This window comes from Nyctibius grandis, chromosome 4 (genome assembly GCF_013368605.1).
Source record: "Nyctibius grandis isolate bNycGra1 chromosome 4, bNycGra1.pri, whole genome shotgun sequence".
NCBI classification, from domain to species: domain Eukaryota; kingdom Metazoa; phylum Chordata; class Aves; order Nyctibiiformes; family Nyctibiidae; genus Nyctibius; species Nyctibius grandis.
Genome location: NC_090661.1, coordinates 91,415,723 through 91,434,414, shown reverse-complemented (window position 1 = coordinate 91,434,414; position 18,692 = coordinate 91,415,723). Strand labels below are relative to the sequence as shown.

General features: G+C 45.9%; 1 protein-coding gene across 4 annotated transcripts in view; it reads left to right on the top strand.

The window, feature by feature from the left end:
* Positions 1 to 18,692, top strand: part of SH3PXD2A (SH3 and PX domains 2A) — a 273,110-nt gene that overhangs the window by 102,455 nt on the left and 151,963 nt on the right. For 3 of the 4 annotated variants that reach the window (XM_068400244.1, XM_068400245.1, XM_068400243.1), the window contains exons 4-5: positions 7,455 to 7,531; positions 17,099 to 17,190. In XM_068400244.1, the coding sequence (XP_068256345.1) occupies positions 7,455 to 7,531; positions 17,099 to 17,190 (169 nt within the window). Of the gene's footprint in view, positions 1 to 7,454; positions 7,532 to 12,392; positions 12,719 to 17,098; positions 17,191 to 18,692 lie in introns of those variants that run through there. The other variant, XM_068400246.1, reaches the window with a different exon arrangement.

Below are 18,692 nucleotides of genomic sequence, written 5' to 3'. Positions count from 1 at the left end.
AAGGCATTTGAGAGACTCTTGCCTTTTCCTACTCTGAGGGGCAGAACGTGGAGTAGCGTGGATGATACAAGCATGTTCACCAGCAAATACGTAATATGACCAGGGACTGCTGGTTCCCAAACTTGTTGGACCAACGTACAGTGATCCACATCATTTTCACACCACCCAGGGAATGAAAGTTACTCTTCGATATAGCTCTGCAGACTGTGGGCCACTAGTGATTTAGAGATCACAGGTTAGGAGCCACTAACTACCTGGGTGAAAGAAGGACACTGGCATCAGCTGATACAGGATGAAAACCAAGTGTTTCAGCAATGAGACATGGTGGTTGACGTTTCTCTGATCAGTTTGGTATAGGGTCTAGATAATTTGATCATTATTTAAGCCCTGATATTTCTGCATGTTGGATGACTTGGTCCTGGAAATTTGGATATGGATCTTTTTGAAGGATGTTCAATAAAACGCAGAGTACAGTGCATGTCTAAGCACGCAGATTCTTATCTTAGGGGAGAAGTATGCATAGGCAAGGGTAATGCTTTGGATCTGCATAGGCTTTCCTGTTTTTCTGCGCCTTTTGCTCCCAGCGTAGCAAAGACTGTATGCAAAGAGGGGGACACTCCTGCATCCTCTGTGTGAGGAAGCCATGCTGTTTCCTAAGGCAGTTTTTCTCGGACGTTTTGAAAATGTGACCCACTTGTGGCTCCTCGTCTTTGTGAGACTCAATTGTCATCAGGTTGGTTCCTCTGGGTGGGGGTGTGCCAGTTGCCAGCGTTGCTGGCTGCAGGTATAAATACCATTCTCCTCCTCCCCTCCAACAAACTGACTACCTTCTGCAATTAAAAGCACTTGGCTGTTTGCAGGCTAAAGTAGGAGTTACAACCAGTAATTACAAATGAGTTCACTTTCCACCTTGGGGAAGCTGAGCTGCGTAGTTTGAGGAGCCACCGATTTCATTGCAGGAATTGAAGACTTTACTCACTGAATCAACACTCCCAACATTTTGCAAACACTCACAGACTGTGAAGTTCAATTTTAAGGGATCTGGGGACTTAAGCTTAAGCTACCATCCTCTTGCATGGAGTAGATGCTTTACTTTGATGTACTCTGGCAGTAAAGTGGGTTTAAAAGCAAGGTGATGGATCTCTGGGTTTGCTGGTACGTACAGATCAATGCACAGAGAGCCACCCCACAGTAAGAAAATTGAAAGGATGATTTTGTAGCACTTTTGCCTGCCCATTCCAGACCAAACGCTGCATAATTCGCCTGCACCGTGATTCCTGCCTTGCTTTGGAGAGGTGGGAGATTTGCAGCTGGGGCAGCTGAAGAGGAGATTACAGGAGCAGTGGGTTGTTTGGGTGATAGCAGCAGGACACAGAGCAACATGAAGTACCTCTTGGCTTATGCAAAACACTGTACAAACAGTAAGCTGTTAGCTTGAGATTTGCACCCCGCGGCCCCCATCTGTCAGTCTTGAATTTCAGGGTCGGTGCTAATGGCTTTTCTCCTTCTTCCAGCTGTGCTTGGTGCTTGAGTTCCCAAAGTCTGTACTAGAAAAGCTGTTCTAGAGGTGATGCTGTTGTCCCTGGAGGATAGCAACCACCCATACAGACAGTGGAAAGCAGCCAGGTTCAGAGGTAGGAGCTCTTTGCTGATGGGGAATCCAGCTTCACCTCTTGCCTATCTTTGGTTTCCCCTTGTAAACATAAGGGCATATTCTGCTTATCACTTCTAACGGAGGAAGTTTTCTCTTCCTGGTGATATTCTTTTATAGTCTAGCTGTGTTATTTCCTATGCTTTATGGCTTCTCAGTGATTTTCTTTAACATTGCAGCTTATGCACGTTAAAAACAGGATCCAAGTGCAGGACACCCTCCCCACCATCCCCCATATATTGTTACTGCTTGTGTTGGCTTTCCTGGCTGCCTCATCTGTCTCCATCACCTCTTGTCACCTTCCATAGTAATTCCTGCTGATTAGCAAAGGCCTTTATCAACTGAGGCTCTTTGGCAGCCAAGTTCAGCCAACAGTTCTGACTCTGTCACGAGTTTCTACTTATTAGAAAAAGTCCTTCCCCCTCCCACCGATGGAAACAGTATGAATCATTTCCCTCCCCTTTCTTTGTCAGGAGCAAATGCCATCAATGTTAGGACCCTGGCTTTGGCTTTCTTACTCAAGGAAATCATGGATGAAACAATCCATGGAAACTGGGATCCCCATGTAAAAGTAAGACATCATTTTATAAGGAACACACCTCTTTTTTGGCCGCTGTCAGATTGCCATCTGGTTGACAATCACGCGTACTTCCATGAGAAACATAAAATTGTTTTTCTGTCCCATAGTGCTGTGCTGCTGAGTTAGCTATTTTACACTGCAAGGTGTCAGTGTGTCTTTAAATGCTCTGTTTGGGAGTTACATTGTGTGACAGGTGCCTGAAAGTTTCGTGCAGGACCCTGGGGTGGATGTCACAGCTTAAATGGCTTGAGGGGAATTTGTGTCATATCTGATTTCACATCTGTGCTTCCTCAGTGTATAAAAATAATAACAACAGCTATGTGTAAGGGGTAGAAGCCTTCATAAAAATATTTGAGCAGCAAACTGGGTTTAGTTACACTGGAGGCAGCTGCTTAGCCCAAAAGGAGAACCTGTAACTGCATGAGGGCTAAATTCTTTTCTCTTTTTCACCGATGCAACCCCAGTGTAACTGCAAAAAGAGTCTGACCTCATCTCATTAGTGGACTCTGTCTCTCAGAGGTTGATTTTAGGTTGCACGTGTTGTTTGGCAGTGTATATACAGACCTGGTACCTCCCAGGTCCTCAGGCAAAAAGAGGAGAGAACCCAACAGCACAGTAACAAGAGCAACATGAAGAGGCAGAAACAGGAGCTCTTCCCCGTCCTTAGGAGGGAGCTGACTGATGGAGCCTCCGCAGCTGGAGCTTCTGTAGTTGGAGGCACCACTTGTCTCTTTTAAACATAAATCAGATGAGACATTACAGTATTTTTAATGTACCTATTAGTATTCAGGCTGTCCACTGTTGAATATTTATCATACAGTTTGCTTCATGTACTGCCCTCTGAAGTGTGGTGACGGTACTTGACTTACAAATCACCAGTCTGGGGCAGTAGATTCATCTGCTGTGAACGTAGGGGCTGTATAGCTTATGTCCCCCTCCCTTGAAGAGGAAAAACTGGACTCTCCTGCTAGACATCCCCTTGGGGACATCTAGTGCCTCCCTGCCTAGTGATGCCTGATGCTGTCCTGCCTTCAGACCATGCTCCACAGTGTCACCAAGCTCACCAGGAGCTGGACTGCTTCTCTGCATGAACCACAACCTTGACCATTACAAAACATTAGGCTGTGGACCTTTCTGGTGTGTTCAGCCCAGACGTGTAGGCTAATGGGAGGACCAGAGCGTTGGGACGCTTTTAAGCCTTTACTGCTCTAAGTATGAGGTTACACAGGAGTCAAGTGATATTCAGAGGATACCTTTAAGCTTGCAGAATCAGCAGCTGCCAGATAGACAGCCTCCTGCATAGCTTTATTCTTCCCACTTTGTGCACCCGCTGTGTATACAGGAGGAAACTGGGGTCTTGTGGGAGAAGGGGTGTGTGGTCACGGAATTAAAGGCTACATCTATATATATAGACAGAGAGATGAAGGGGTGACTTAAGATGTTCCCTACAATGCTAAACCTGATACTTTGCCTCTTACCCACATTAATTTCCTAGGAATAATATTTTCTTTAAAGAAAAAAGGGTAAAAATAAATATTGTTATCCTGCATTAGCAGCAGGGCTGGAGCCTTGTGTCTTCCCCACATCTCTCTTTCTCAGTGCTGCAGTCCTCAGAGTCCTTACTAACATGTGCCAGACCTCCCTTGGCCCAGTTCAAGCCTGGCATATTGGTGAATGAAATACTTGCACAAGGCCGTGCCATCCTGCGTAACCTATAGCTTCCCATCCGAGACCGAGACCGACTTCCCCTTCGCTTCCTAGCTGGTCTGCATCATGGTTAAAAGCCGCTCATCCTTCTGTAAAATGGAGGTGTAGTGCCTGAGGAGGCTTAAAAGAGCTGCAGTAAAATTCAGGAGAGAGGAAGCAGCACTGTATTTACTCGCATAGAAGTAGATCCCTTCCTTAGAGATGTGGAAGCTACCCAGAGGAAAAGCCAAGCGGCACATAAACCACTGCTCCACCCTCACAAGGAAATTGTCCAGGCTGTTCTGCATTTACCAGCCACCCCAGGACTTCCCTGCTTCATGTGAGTGCTGTGTGAAAGGCTCCTTTCCACTGCTGTTCTGAGGGCTCCTCGCTGGCTCTTATGTGCTGCCACTGCTCGGCTCTCTGCCTGCTCCTTATTTCTTTATGGCGATAACGGGATGATCCTAACTGCCTCGTTAGGCAAAGCTTTCCATTAAAGGGGTCGGTGCCCAGTGCACCCACTTGGAGAGTGTAAAGAAGTGTACAGCATGGGTCTCTCGGGTAGCCTTCCTTTGCCAGTCCCATGGGACCTTCCTTGGTTTTGGAGGAAGGCCAGTAGAAATGGGGGAACTGAAGGAAGCACTAGTAACTCGTACTGGATCTGCAGTGGTTCCTTCTGGTCGATCAGGACAGATTCAAACGAGCTTCTGTTGGCAGTCTGTTTTCACAGAGAAAGGGAGAAGCTGGGCATTTAGGAAGTTGTCCCTCCTTAGAGGTGCTTCAGTACCCCTGGCAATGAGGCTTCTCTGCCTGAGGACCCCCCAGGATTTGGGAGGGGGTCCCTCCTTGCTGCCCACCAGAACTGGATGTGCTTGCAGAGTGTCCTTGTTTTTCTTCTTGCTTTTTTCGTTGTTGACTGCTACTCCATGGTGCTCTAAACTACTCGACTGTCTCCAGATATCAGTTTTGAATGCCTTACTGGACTAGGCAGCTACAGATCTTCCCCACAGCCCTCATCGAGCCTTCTCCAGCTTCCAATAGCAGAGGGAAAAGCTTACTTTTTCTGAAGGGATAAAAATGGAAGCACCTTCTGGGCTTTGCTTCATCCTAACACCACAGTCATCCTGATATTTTCCATCTCCATTTAAGGACTGAATTAAGACTCATCATATCCTAGGGTCTCTTTTCTACTCTCTGTTTAATATAACGTTCTTTATTATATTTATCTTGTTTCTTATGTTTGAGTCTTTCATTTATTATGTTACTTTGAAGGCTGGGCCTCCCTGTAAACTGTCTTCTTAGGAAAGCTGAATTGCATTTACAGGAGATCTTTAGTGTGTTTAAGTCTTTGGTTCCTTTATGTTTTTATATGGTCACTGGTTTGACTTTCGACTCGTGGTATGAACTGAAAACAGGAGAGCCAGAAAGTGAGAATGTTTCCAAAATGTTGCTTTCTCTTTGCAGTATATTTACAAAAGTTGCAAATAAATAACAAGATCTCCCACACCAACATTTCTGGAGCACTGAGAAAGGAACTAGTCTTTTCTCTACAGCTACCCACACACCCCTTCCCCCCAAAAAAGTGACTTACTGCAGTTATGCAGTACAAGTACAGTGCAATCCTGGAGGCTATCGGAAATAATAAGAAATGTTTTGGAAGTGCAGGTAGTTCTCCCCTTTTACTGGACAGAGAAGCAGGAAAGCAGCAATGTTTTGGTGTGTCCAAAGTGGATCGGTGCAGGGAGATGGGAGTGCCACTTGCCTTCTCCAGCAGCTTTTGGCTAAATCGCTCAAGCTCAGATGAATGTCTCAGACACTATTGAAGATTTCCCCTGTGCTCTGTGACCGTGTAGCATCACATCCTACAGGGATGGCTCAGCACCAGCTTTGTAATGAGATAACCACAGGGAAACTAGAGAGATAAATTCATGGCACTAGGAAGTGGCTTTACCTCGCAGGACAAACTGTTTTGCTGCCAGAATTGGGGATGGAGATAAACCACTTTCTCCTGTCTGAAACAAAAGGCTTTAACACCTTCCAGATTAGCAGCTATGGAGGAAAAGGCAACCAAAACGGGCAGAGTCTGGGAGGGTTTAGAGCCTCTGCTACTGAACTGTTAAAGGCTGCCGTTTCATTAACCTCTTAGCTTGTGGAATCATGACGAAATCAAAGCCACATATTCAGATTTTGGAACTGATTTCATTTCCTAGTCTATTTTCTTATCCTGTGATCTATGGATGAGTATTTCATTTGCCTGTTGGCAGAAGTTTGGAGCAAGGGGTGGCATATATGTCAGGTTTTTTTTACATAGACATTTCATGGATTAAATAATGCTGGCAGATATTGTTTTCTTCCACCACAAGGAGAACATATAATTTCTTCTTGTCTCGTTACATTAGAATACAGAACAAAAGGAAATGGGAAGAAAAACACCAAAAAAGGGTATGAAGATATAATCCCTTCAAGCCAAAAAAATACCAGCTCTATCACATCCTTGTGTGTGGGGAAACTCAGCTCCTAGATTATTTTGATAAACTTTGTTACAATCAGTTTCACACAAAACCCAGCAGTTTATTTAATCTTAACTGGCTTGCAGAAATGTCATCCAGTAAGGACACAGAGGTTATTATTTTTTTTACTTTCAAAAAAAGAGAGTTTGTTTATTTTTCGTCTATTATTTGGTTTCCCTCTGTAGATTTATAAGGGCTGTGTCACCAACAGCCTTGTATTTGCTCATGAGCTGGCTGTGTGGTTTGTCTGCCTGCAAGGGCAGGAGCATCTGCAGTGGGAAGCAGCTGAGTGGGCAGGCGTGGGGTGTAGATGGGGCCCGCGTCCCACCCCAGCAATGCTCCCTGCACTGCCAGCACGAATGTGTCAAAGCGGCCCCAAAGTAGAAGGGAGTCATAACATAGTGTTGGTCCATTCCGGGATAAGGCCATCACTACAAGGGAACCAAACCTTTTGCGTTATTTACAGGATGAAATCAGAAAAAATCGCTCTGCCCCATGAGTCACTGTGGTCCCCTTTTGGGGGCTCGCACAAGCAGGACTTCGGCAGCAATCGACAAGGTTTCACAGAGCTGCTGTGCCTGTGGTAGTTGTTGGCCATGCGCTGCATCCCCTGTGCAAAGTTAAGACGAGCAGCACCCAGCTGCGAGAGGTGCCATGCACGCTCCTGTAACAGCTATTGCCCTGCGTCCTCCGTCGCCTGCCCTGCAGTGTGTGTCAGTAAAGTTTGCTCTGAGGGCAGGAGCGATCTGCTGCTCACAGCTCCTCCGAGTGTGCCGCCCTGGCTGTCTTGTAGCAATGGGGGGCTGCAGTCACACAACGCTGCTGCTGTGAGAACCTCTCCAGTACTGGGACTCCTCTGTTGGAGGCATAATGGGGTTGCAGAGCTCAGCCACCGGCACTGCCAAAGCTGTGGTTGGAGCCAGGGATGAAACCCCATCTGCTGACCTTTCTGCTCCGTGCTGTTGCACTATCCTGCATGGCAGGCGATGCCCCTAACCCTCTCCCCTTTCATCTGTTCCCTCCTCAGGCAAGATCCTGTTCCGGAGGAGCCATGTCCGAGACGTAGCTGTGAAGAGGCTGAAGCCCATCGACGAGTACTGCAGGGTAAGGGCTCCGGGGGGCATCTGGCAGCCCTGCTGCGTGGGGTCTTACAGCCACTGCCAACGCTGGGCTTTCACTGCCAGATACTAAGAAGAACTTCATCTGTGTTGAGCCCATCATAAAGAAGGATGGTCCTTCCCAAACACCACCAGGACTAACAGGGCCAGTGAAAACAGAGGCCAGTGTTTGCTCCCAGGGTCCTCACAGCATTTTCCCCTGCAAACTTTTTGCACCGGGTTGGTGCCTCATTTACTCAGTAAAGGCCATAAGCCTTGTCCGCCCTAAATGTGGATTTTATTTCTACTTCAGCCTCGATGAATGCAGGAGTTGAGAAGGCAGAGAGGCACCACTAAGATGGTGTTTTCTTCTGTTCCTTGGCCCTCTGTCCCCCAGTGCTGCACGAGGGACAGTGCCGGTTGAGGCAACACTGGGGGTGGACCGGTGGCTTCCAGGTACGATTCTTCTGATGAGTGAAAGCCTGGAAATTTATTGCAGGGCAGAAAAGCACGGCTGTGTTGAGAAGAAGTTAAGTCACCTAATCTTTCCTTTCTAGTTTAGTGTTTATGATTTGATGATAATTAATCCTCTGACAGTAGATTAAAAGTGGTTTCTAAGCAAGGCGGATACCCTGTTTTTGTAGAGGTATTGAGCACGTCAGTCAGCGTATAATTTAAACCCCAGACTTCCTCCCTTATTTCCCGTGGGGTTTTCTTTCTGTTTTTAGAAAGCCAGAGGAGCAGGTGGAGGGGAAAAAATACATTCCCAAGAACTTCTCCAGTCAGACATTTGCTCATCCAAAATTGGGAGCAGATCGCCGAAGTGCCTGAGGCGTACTGGGGGGCGGGCAGTGAAACCCATGCCATCTGCACCCCCAGGCGAGGAAGCTGCGATTAAAGTCTTATCTCATGAGATCAGGCTTTCTTGTGCGACAATTAACGCGCTGTCTTCCTGCCGGCGGCCGAACGGCTTTCTTTAAAATATGTAGGGCCTCACTGCGTCCCCAGCCGCCCTCCTTCAGACAGGAACTGCCGGCGACACGAGCGGTGAGGGCTGATGTCAGGGTTCACCCAGCAGATGCATGGTGGAGAAAGCAGGGACTTACCCCGGGGGGCAGCTGCTTCTCTGGGACCCCTTTGTCTGTGCCCCAGACAGACCCGACCCGACCTGGCCAGGCTTGCCGGCGCCCCGCTGGTCATGGCCAAGGGATATGTTGTGGCGTCGGGCACTGGCACTTTCACTGACACTGCGGCACTGTGATTGCCGCCCTCCTCCTCGCTTCCTTTTTTCTCTCCTGGAGAAGTCTGGCTCAGTTTGTTCTGGTTCAGATGATACGGGGAAGATTTGATGCTGCTGCCCAGCTTGGAGACATGGCTGGATGCTTCCTCAAAGCCAAGCTGTATCCTTAATCTATTTGTTAATAGACACTGCTTTTATGAGCATAGACCCAGCTGTACTAGGTTAGACCCCAGTTTCCTCCAGCCCAATGTTTCGCATCTCCAGCAGTAGCCACAGTGGTGCCCAGCAAAGAGTATGAACCCTGGGTAAACATATAGTTACTTCTCCAGAATATTATCCCAGCTTCTAGTGATCTCTGGCTCACAAGTTTCTTGTGCCTGATGCAGTCTCTTTTTATTTCATTTGCATTTTACTGTAATTTGTATTTAATTTGCCTCAGTACTTCACAGTAGATGTTTAAATCTGGATGGCATTGAAGAGCGAGGCTCATAGTCACTGAAAAGCTTGAGCAGGCATTGCATCTCGTGTCTGCGTGAGTGCTTCAAGAGCACTACATCCTCCACAGTGTCTTTCTGCAAGGGGATGTCAGGTCTTTAAGGAAAGAAGGCCCTGGCTAACTCATCTGACCCCCTGGGGCGTATCTTGTTGGAGCATGTATGACGGTGGTTGTGCCTGAACAGTCTGGGCTGCAGGTAGGTAGGAGCTTCAGCCAGTGCTGGGAAGTAAAGCAATGCCAAACTTTTTTTTCTGTCCCCTGCATTTAACTCCAAACCCATGCCCCAACATTAATGTGTCCGGTCTGGAGGGTAGGCAAAGTTGTGGCCACTCTTCAAAAGCAGTATAGATATAGCTATGATGTCCTGCCTATCATCCAGTATGGGCTGATTTCTTCTGCTTCCATTACAGCCTCCTTCTAATTACAGAGAGTAAAATGAAGATGGTAGTTGGTCACACCATTGTCTGGCACAGGATGTACCCAGTCACTCTTCAATCTCTCAGCACGCAGTTGGCAACCTGTGTAAATAAAGAGAGGGACCTGAGAGTTGCAACTCAGACCTCACTCAACCTTTCTAAGTTTGCACATTTTAGGAGAATAAGTTTTTCTTTTGAATGTTTATGGTTCATCCAATTTGCATTTATTCAAAGAATGATTGTCATATGTTATTGCTCTTCCAAACCTGGCCCAGGATATGAAAGTCCACAAGACTGAAAATAATGATGAAAATCAGGGACTGAACTTCAAAGGTACAAAGAATTTAGGGAAACAGCTTGTAGAAGGAGAGCTTCTTGGTACAGTGAAGTCAGTGGTCGTTCTGTTACTGACCTTCAGCAGGGACAGGATTTAATCTCTGGGGCTTAGCAACGGCTTGAAATTCAGAAATGCTTTCTTGCTGCCTTCACTGAAGGTCACCACTTACAGGGTTTCTGGGAACATGACCTTCCTAACTTTACTGTAATCTTCCCAATATGAAGTTAACCAGGAATGACAGAAAGCTGTGAATAGGGAACAGAAAATCAGGTGGTGAATCTGAACCAGAGTGGCCTCACTTCACCAGCCTAAACCAGACAGAGGGTCTCTCACCATTCAGCAGTAACTACAGAGGGAACCTGAGTGACTCACTTGGCTCTGACGCTAACTTCTAGAAAGCTGAAGTGAAATGCAGTGAATCCTCCCTTGGTGTAAGAAGGGAAAATGGTTGGGTATTTTTTTTTTGCTAATAAAATAATATTACTCACTACTGTTTCCTACTCTGTTGCAGCTACTGGTGCATATGCATGACTTGAGAGTGGGATCATGCCCACCTCTTTGAAAGTGTTAGTTGTTCTCTGCATTTCTTCCTCTGTCCAGTGGATGTTTTGCCTCTTTAGAGAATTGTATAGAACTGTAGAGCAAGAGCATAATTTTGACAAGTTCAGTCCTGCTTCTGTAAAAAAAGAATGCAAAGCTTATGTCCTATTCTAGTCCTAAAATAGGTAGGCAGACAACATGCTTAATTTTGAAAAATTTAGAGAATTATGCTGGAATGATGTGGGTGAAGTTGATGGAGAAAATCTGACATGGGATAATTAAATGAATAAATGAGACAATAGACCTTTGTCCACTGGAATCTGTGAGGAAGCAGAGGAGGGAGGCAGGTTCAGATGCAAAGTTTGTGGTAATTTTTTTGCCAGATGAGGTTTCTCCATCCATTTCACCTGCCCTGGAAAGATGAAGCACAGATGGGCTCTGCAAATGAGCAGTGCAAATGTTTGACCATTTGTTGTTTTGTTTTTGCAGACTGTCTCTGACAGAGCGGGGTGATTTGCATGGCTGAGAAGCAGGTCTGACTTCTGCTGTTTGGATGTGTTTGTGGTTCCTGCGCTGGGCACAGGAGCAGTGACAGTCGGGCAGAAGCTGGCTGAGAGTTTGTGGGAAGGCTTGGCAGTAAGGGGAGGTCTGCAAAATGTTCTGTGTCAGGGGCATGAGCACCCTACAGCACAGGCCTCCCGACCTCTCACACCTGGGCAATTCTTCATTGTGTTGTACCAGCTTAGAGAAATGCCATCACAGAGGGAATTAGGCCAGTGTTTTTGCTAAGGCCACAAGAAGCTTTGAAGTTGCAATGAAAAACAGAGGAGTGGGACATATAGGGAAAGATTTCCAGGGCTTTTCCGCATCTGTAAACATGAAAGTGCAGGGTCTGGATGTCCTTACTGGTAACCTCAGTGAGTTACCAAACAAATGGCATTTTGCCAGTAAATGTGTGCTGCCCACTGGAATTGGTGTCTCTGGATGATTTCCCTCTGAACTGTAGACTTGGAATTAGTTTAGTGTGATTTAAGGTCTTCTGGGCTCATTGGGCCTGGTTTTCTTAATTTGTTTAAGAAGTTTTTGCCAATGTGAAAGAAAGAGCAACTTCATAGCCCTGCCTTGCCAGGGGCATTTTATTTATTAAGCTTTTGATCTCCCAAACCCACCTCTGGTGTGTGCTTGTCCAGTATATACCATCCTGTGTTCAAGAAGGACCTCTTAGGTCGGTGGTTCACAAAACCACCGCTCTGTCCCTACACAGCCCTCTGGAAAGACTCGGGCCAGCATTTGCAGACTTGCATCTTTGTGCGTCTTGGTCCTAATTGAGGGAAACATCTTTATGCAGGGGAGCTCTTAAGATGTGAAGTCTCATTGTCATAAACACGTACCTGAATTTGTCATACACCTTCATGCTGTCCCGACTGGAGGTGGATTTAAATAGAAGCTTATGGGCTTTTCTGTAGTGAGACTTGAGTACCCAAATGCACGCCACCTAAATAAAAATTGTATGAGCAAGCCAAGTCAGTGCCAGGAAATACTGGTCATTCTTTTATTAATAGTCACAATTTGAGAGACCATACTTCAAAAGCATAATTACCTCCCTCTTGGTCTCTCAGTCCTGCCTCTCTTCAAGGTTTAATCCTTGAACCTGTCAAGACAGATACACAGATGTTTCTGTCTCTCTCCATTGTACAACTAAGCTAGTGCTGATTGAAGATGGACTAATAGTTAGTCCTGGTCAAGAATGAAAGAATTTAAATGGAAAACTTTCAAACATTATCTGTCATTTTAAAATCTGCTTTTCAGAATCCTAATGTGTTTAGACCAGCTGCAGTAATGAGAGTTAATTATTTGCAACACTCCTCTTAGCACCTGGAGTAAAGCCTTGCTTTACGTTGCCTTATGGTCCTTCCATGCCAGAGGCCCAGCACTGTGTCCCAGTTACTTCCAAAACTCTGCACCCTCTTTTCCTTCTCCACATAGCATTTTGTTTGTTCCTACATCTATGCCCCTTCTCCAGTCTGAGTCACTACCATGCACTCTTCATCCACCTCTCTGTCTGACTGTCAGTTTGCCATCCAGCCTCCATACTTCAGTGCTTTGGGTTCGAGCGTGGAGTTACTTGAGGCTCGCAACAAAACAGAAACAGAAAGTGTTTACATGTAAGTGAAACAATTTATTTCCCTGTTCTGAGAAATGAACTATTTTAATTGCACCTTCCCCTCTTGCTGGACTCATGGCCATTCCCGAACATCTGGCACTAATGATTAACGATAATTAAAGGACACTTCATATGAAAATTCAGGGAGTCATAACCATGTGGTACTGTCAACTGTCTCTGTGTATTTGTGTGCAGAGCTGGGATTGACCCCACTGAACATTAAGAATCTAGAAGCTATGTATCTGAACTACCCCAATGGGCTGCGGGGAGAGGCAGTCAATGATTCACCCCACCCAGAGCTAGGCGTCCATGGTGGGGCAGACAGAGCAGGCCGTGAAGGTGCTGGTCTTTCTCTAGCGATTATACAAGTTGATAGACAAGTGTGACCAGTCTCCCATTTTAAACACATAAAGTTCAGTGGGATGAATATCATTCTGTGCGTGTATACACACATGCCTACACACACGCTGTACACCTCTACGTGTACATGTCCATGCATCTGTTTTTTATAAATGTATCTGCACGAATGCAATGCACAGCATGCAGTGCATTCTTACAAGTACCTGCATGGTTTTATAACCGTGTGTGTGTATTTTGTGAAGCTTTCTAGCTGTAACGGAGCTGTTGGCAGTTCACGTAACCCTAAGTGATGAACCCCTGCCTGCGCCTGGTGCTCTGCTCTGCTTCGAATGCCGTGTGTGACGTGCAGCAGCCTGCCTACAGATGAGCTGGTGCTGTGTGAGTAGCCGGCCATCCCCAGCGCCCAGGGCTGCTTGCTCATGCCCTGCCTGACGTTACAGCTTTTCTAATAGCCTTGCGAATCATCTGCTCTGCGAGACTGTCTGAAACCTGTAATATAGAGAGGCAGACATCGTTACAGGCTAAAATACCACATAAAAGTGTATCTCCTAAGGAGCATGTGAGGTCTGAGCAGCGCACGTCTGCCTTTGCATGCCGAGCAAGGAAACATGCTATTACTGATAATACTCTGTGATTGTGCAAGGCTGGATTTTGCTCATTGACTTTTTATCTCTCACCTTTCCTGTGCAAATTCCTTGCTGTTTCTGGATGCTTACTATTTGTAGCTGTGTGCATTTACCTCTGGTTTCCACATCCCAGGAAGAATGTCACTTCCCTGTCCTTAACATCTTTTCACCATCTGTTTTCCTCTTTCTTTACCCTTCTTTCCTTGACCTTTCAGTCTTTCCTTCAGACTGTTGTGGCTCTGCCCTGGAACCATCTTGCTGGAAATGCCAGAAACTTGCGTTTTCCCCTTGCAGAGTGACAGTGGTGTCCCTCATCTTCTCAATGCACTTTTTGTTTGCTCACTGGAATCGTGTTGGACTTGGCTTGCTCCCAGGTGGACGTTGTGTGTTTGCTGAAGAGATGTTTGTTTCTCAGAAAAGTGTTGCTGCTCCCTGCCACTGTCCAAAATCAATAGGCCAACTCTGCCTGGTTTTACAGCCTTGTTTGCACTTTCTTACCCTTTTTAGCATTTCTTACCCCTTCTTAAGGTTTTGTTCCTTAATAAAAACAAGTGAAAATTGGCTGACTGCAGACTTAAACCTGAGCTCCCCAAAAAACATGCAATGACAAGTTACTACCAGGTGGATTTCATTCCACCTCTGTGCACAGGACTGAAAATTGCATCACTTTGGGAGGTGATTCAGAAGCAAGAGAGCCAGCCCTGCCCCAGGGCTGCCGTGTCCATGGGGTGGGAAGGTGCATGGCTGGGTGTGGAAATGGCTTTGGCTGATTTTTATCCACTGCCTGCAAAAGCCTGGAGTCATGGAGGTGCTTTTCAGTTATCCCTCTTCAGCCCAGCAGGACCACAGTGCTCCTGGAGATTTCCAGGCAGGGGACCACTAATTCAGAGGGGTCAGATTTCCTAAAACACAAATCTCCATGGCACTTTGGTAGGATTTGTGCTCCTCCATCACTGGAAACCCACTCTGTGCTGCAGCTCAGTATTGACATCTGTAGCCTGGTTTTTGCAAAGCATGAACGCCTGCAACCTGTAGGGATGTGGTGACTCTTTGAGAAGGCGTCTGATGTCCAGGACCCCCTGCGATAGGTATAACTTGGGTATTTGTGTTTCTGTAGTAATGATACGTATCATTTGCAGTGCTTGCTCTTGCCCCATTGACTGCACAAGATCAAGCCCTTTGAGATTTCAAAACACACTGTAGATATTAAATATCTGAGCCTCATAACCTTTCTGCAGATTAGGTAAGTGTTATTGCTCAGCGTTTTAAGTGGGTAACTGAAGATATATCCCTGCTGAATTTGATGGAAAGAGGTTAAGTAACCTGCCCGAACCGAGAAGGGCGTTAGTAATTGAGCCATCACTAAGTCTCAGCCCCATCCACTGTTGGTGAGACAGCATTTCTCCTCTGCGTAAGTCTGTCTCCTGCTTGAGAGGCAGCTGAACAAAACATGCTTTAATGTTGTCTGTGTCCTTGTTAGCCTGTGCTGGCGAGGCATTTCTTTTTCTTTTTCTTTTTCAACATGCCATAATTGTTACTATTCCTGGGCAGTTCCTGACTTCCCAGTGTTAGTCCTGATTTGCCAGCTGGATGTGGACGTTTGTACGCACTAGGAATAAGGGCAGAGGAGCTCACATCTTTGTTATGCTTTTAGGCAGGAGAGCGAGACTGAGTGGATAGTGGTGAGGACCAGGGCATCCTCCATTCTAAAGCACTTGAGTTTTCCACCTGTTATGTTTCATCCTGCACTAGTGCAGCAACCTGCAGTGCTTTGTACGCATGCCCCGGCACTTGGACCCACCAGGCTGTTGTCCGGCTTCAGCATCTGATGCTTCTTCCTTATTATGAGGTGGGGTTTGTCTGCTCTGTAGTGCAGTTGCACATGACCAAAGGCCCATGCCTCATTCTTCACAAGCCTGCTGATATCAAATGGATTCTTCCTGTGTTTTTATAGCATCCCTCAACCAGGGAAGGAGAGCTGTAGGTCTGGAAGCACTCGGCTTTGAATTTCAGGCCACCTCAAAAACAGGACCTTGCCACCTAATGCTTGGAGACCTGCAGTTTCAGAGTAGGATTTTTTAATTTTCTGGCTGTTTTCTTTCATGTCCCCAAGCAGGAGTGGTCTTGGAAACAAATCTGTTCACTTCTAAAACCTGGTTAAAAGCAACCGTGAGGGTAACCAACTGCCCTTTCCCGCCTTCATGGTTTGACTGGGCCTTCTGGTGTGTCTGACCAAGATCAATCAGATGTCTCATGAGTTAATATAACCAGTTCACCCTAATGCACCGTCATTTAGCTCTGGTACAGTTTTTCATCCCTCTTTTAAGATTGTTTGTCCTACTTTCAACTAGCAGAAGAGCCAGACAATCTCATTTTGTCAAACAGGTTTACAGCACCTCTAAGAAGCTTGGTCTGTATTTAACCTGTAGACTATTTTCCACATAACTTAGCACAGGAGGCAATCTCAGAGTCATGTCACTCGGAGCTGCTGTCCCATCTGTGTGGGCTGGGGATGGCTCTTTGGCCTCTTCTGGCACCATCAGGCTCTAGAGTCTGAACATCAAATTCATAGCACGTTTCTGCGTTGCGTGCTTGTCTCCTTGCTTTGAAGTCTTGCTTTCCAGTACACTTCAATGTAACGTGGTTGCTTCCCAAATTGTACTTAACTATTGCTGAATGCAACAAGCTCTGCGTACCTGTGCCTTGTAGAGTGCATGGATGTTGTTAGTCAGGATGCGCTGCAGTGAAGACTTCTTCATGCAGAAATAGCCTCATGCAGAAGTAGCCTCTCTGCCTTTTTTTTTTTTTTGCAGACAGTTAATCAAACTTCCATTCCTGTTAATTTAGGAGCAAATTGTTGTGTGATTTTGATTTTTTTTTTTGTATCAAACTCTGCTTTTTCTGTTGACAGTGCTTAACAGAAAGCTTTATGGAGCATGTTAATCTGTTGTATTAGTGGGTGTTGAGTCTGTAGATTTTCACTGCTTGAGTTTGTGTGCATTGACATAGAGCCCATAAGCCCTAACCACATTGTTTGAGGTGCTGTGCAAACACATGTCACAGAGACTGTCCCAGCCACAGAGCACTTATCTACTCAGTGTTATGGTTTTGCACATGCAGACCAAATTCTGCTCTTGTACACATGGCAAAAAAATTACATTGGCCGACTCTAGGCACCATCGCTTGTCTAAATTCATTGATTCCTACTTGACATTTGCAGTCAAGACATGCTGTTTCCTTTCTTCTCAGGTAAGTAGCCAGGCATGATGCTTTCCTTTTGTATTCCCTTACCCCTCCCAGGACTATTTTGCCTCCTTTTGCTCAGTAGTTTAGGTGTTTGAGGCCATGTTTTGAACTTGACATTTCTAAGTGTCCCTCTCTGTTTTCTTTTGCAGGCACTGGTTCGGCTTCCTCCTCACATTTCACAGTGTGATGAAGTCTTCAGGTTCTTTGAGGCTCGCCCAGAAGACCTTAACCCTCCAAAAGAGTAAGTGCTGCTCAGTTCTTTTTAATTAGCTAGAAGGAAAAGGTCATTTGGTTTCATTACTGCTGTAGGTGTGGGAACAGATTTTGTAGCTTTCAAGCACTACCTAGAAAATGCCCAGCAATTATGTACAACCACATTGGATGTATGGAGGACAGGGGAGTCAAGCAACCCTCAGACACAATTTTCAGCCATCCTCCGCCCACCTTTGCATTGTTTCTTGCTGATGGTTGTAATGAGGGAACCTACCCTGGCTTGTGGGTTTTACCTGATAATTATCACCAAAGAGTCATTTAGTTCCCAAAAGCACTGGCTCAGCAGCAGGGGGAAATCCTGCCAGTAAGCACTTGGCTCATAATTACCAGATAGATACTTCTTTAAATGTACTCCTGCCCAGAGATACTTGGTTATCTGAAGGGAGCAAGATTGTGGTCCAGATCCAAAATTGTCTCTGGAGAGTCTATTCTTTTGAAGCAGGAAGCCAAGGCTGGGAAAAGCATTTCTACTGAACGCAAAACAGAATCGTAGCCTTTACCTTGGAGCAGACAGGCTGATTCATGCTGATGCAGTCAGGGTTCAGAGGACTAATTTATCCAGGGAAAACGTTGGCAGGAGGGTATTTACAAGCAACTGTGCTGCCTTGCCTGATATTTCCTTTTCTCCTTCATACCGAACAGGATATATTTTATTGTGCTCCGCAATAAGATTTTGACTTTGTCCCATTGTGTTTTGTGCTGCTTTGTTGCACGATTTGAAGCTTGATTGCAGGCTGTGTTACTGTCATTTGCTTTCTCCAGTGTTTGCACAGCCCATTGGGTAAGGGGAAATGGAGGTAAAGCTTTTGGGTTTAGGGGCACTTCAGTGCACACAAACCTGTAGTTAGTGGAAAGATTTGTGTTGGCTTCAGCTGTCTGTTCCTGTGCTGGTGTAGAGGAGAGGACCTTCACAGTTTGATTTCCTAAACTTTGTCACTTGCACATACATGGTTTTATACAAGGGGATGTATTAGCATTTGCACTAAAGAAAACACTGCTAGCATAGATGAGAGCAAAGTCTTTTATTTTTGAATGAGAAAAAGAGTAGTTTTTAAATCAAAGGTCTGGAAAAAGAGCTGCTTTTTTTTTTTCTAGCCAACCTTGTTTTAGAACAATGTCTGAGGTAAATAAATACAGTTGCATATTCATTGTTAAACACACATTGCAAACTTAGAAATCATTGCAGCAGGATATGCCTACACTCTGAGACCTGCTGACCATCACAGTTTCCATTTAGGGTCTGTAAGAAGGTTTGCAAAGGTTGCTTGATCCCACAACACCCCTCTAATACAAGGAGACATCCCCATGTGCCAGGCAGAAACGGACACCCAGAAGAGAAGCGAGGTCCCCAGGGTTATGGGAGAGTTCACCTGGAGGATCTCAAATGGACCTCGGGAGTCTGCTTTAAACACTGTTTAACACTCCTGTCTGCTTTCTGTACTGATACGGACCCTACAGCATTAGGCCTGA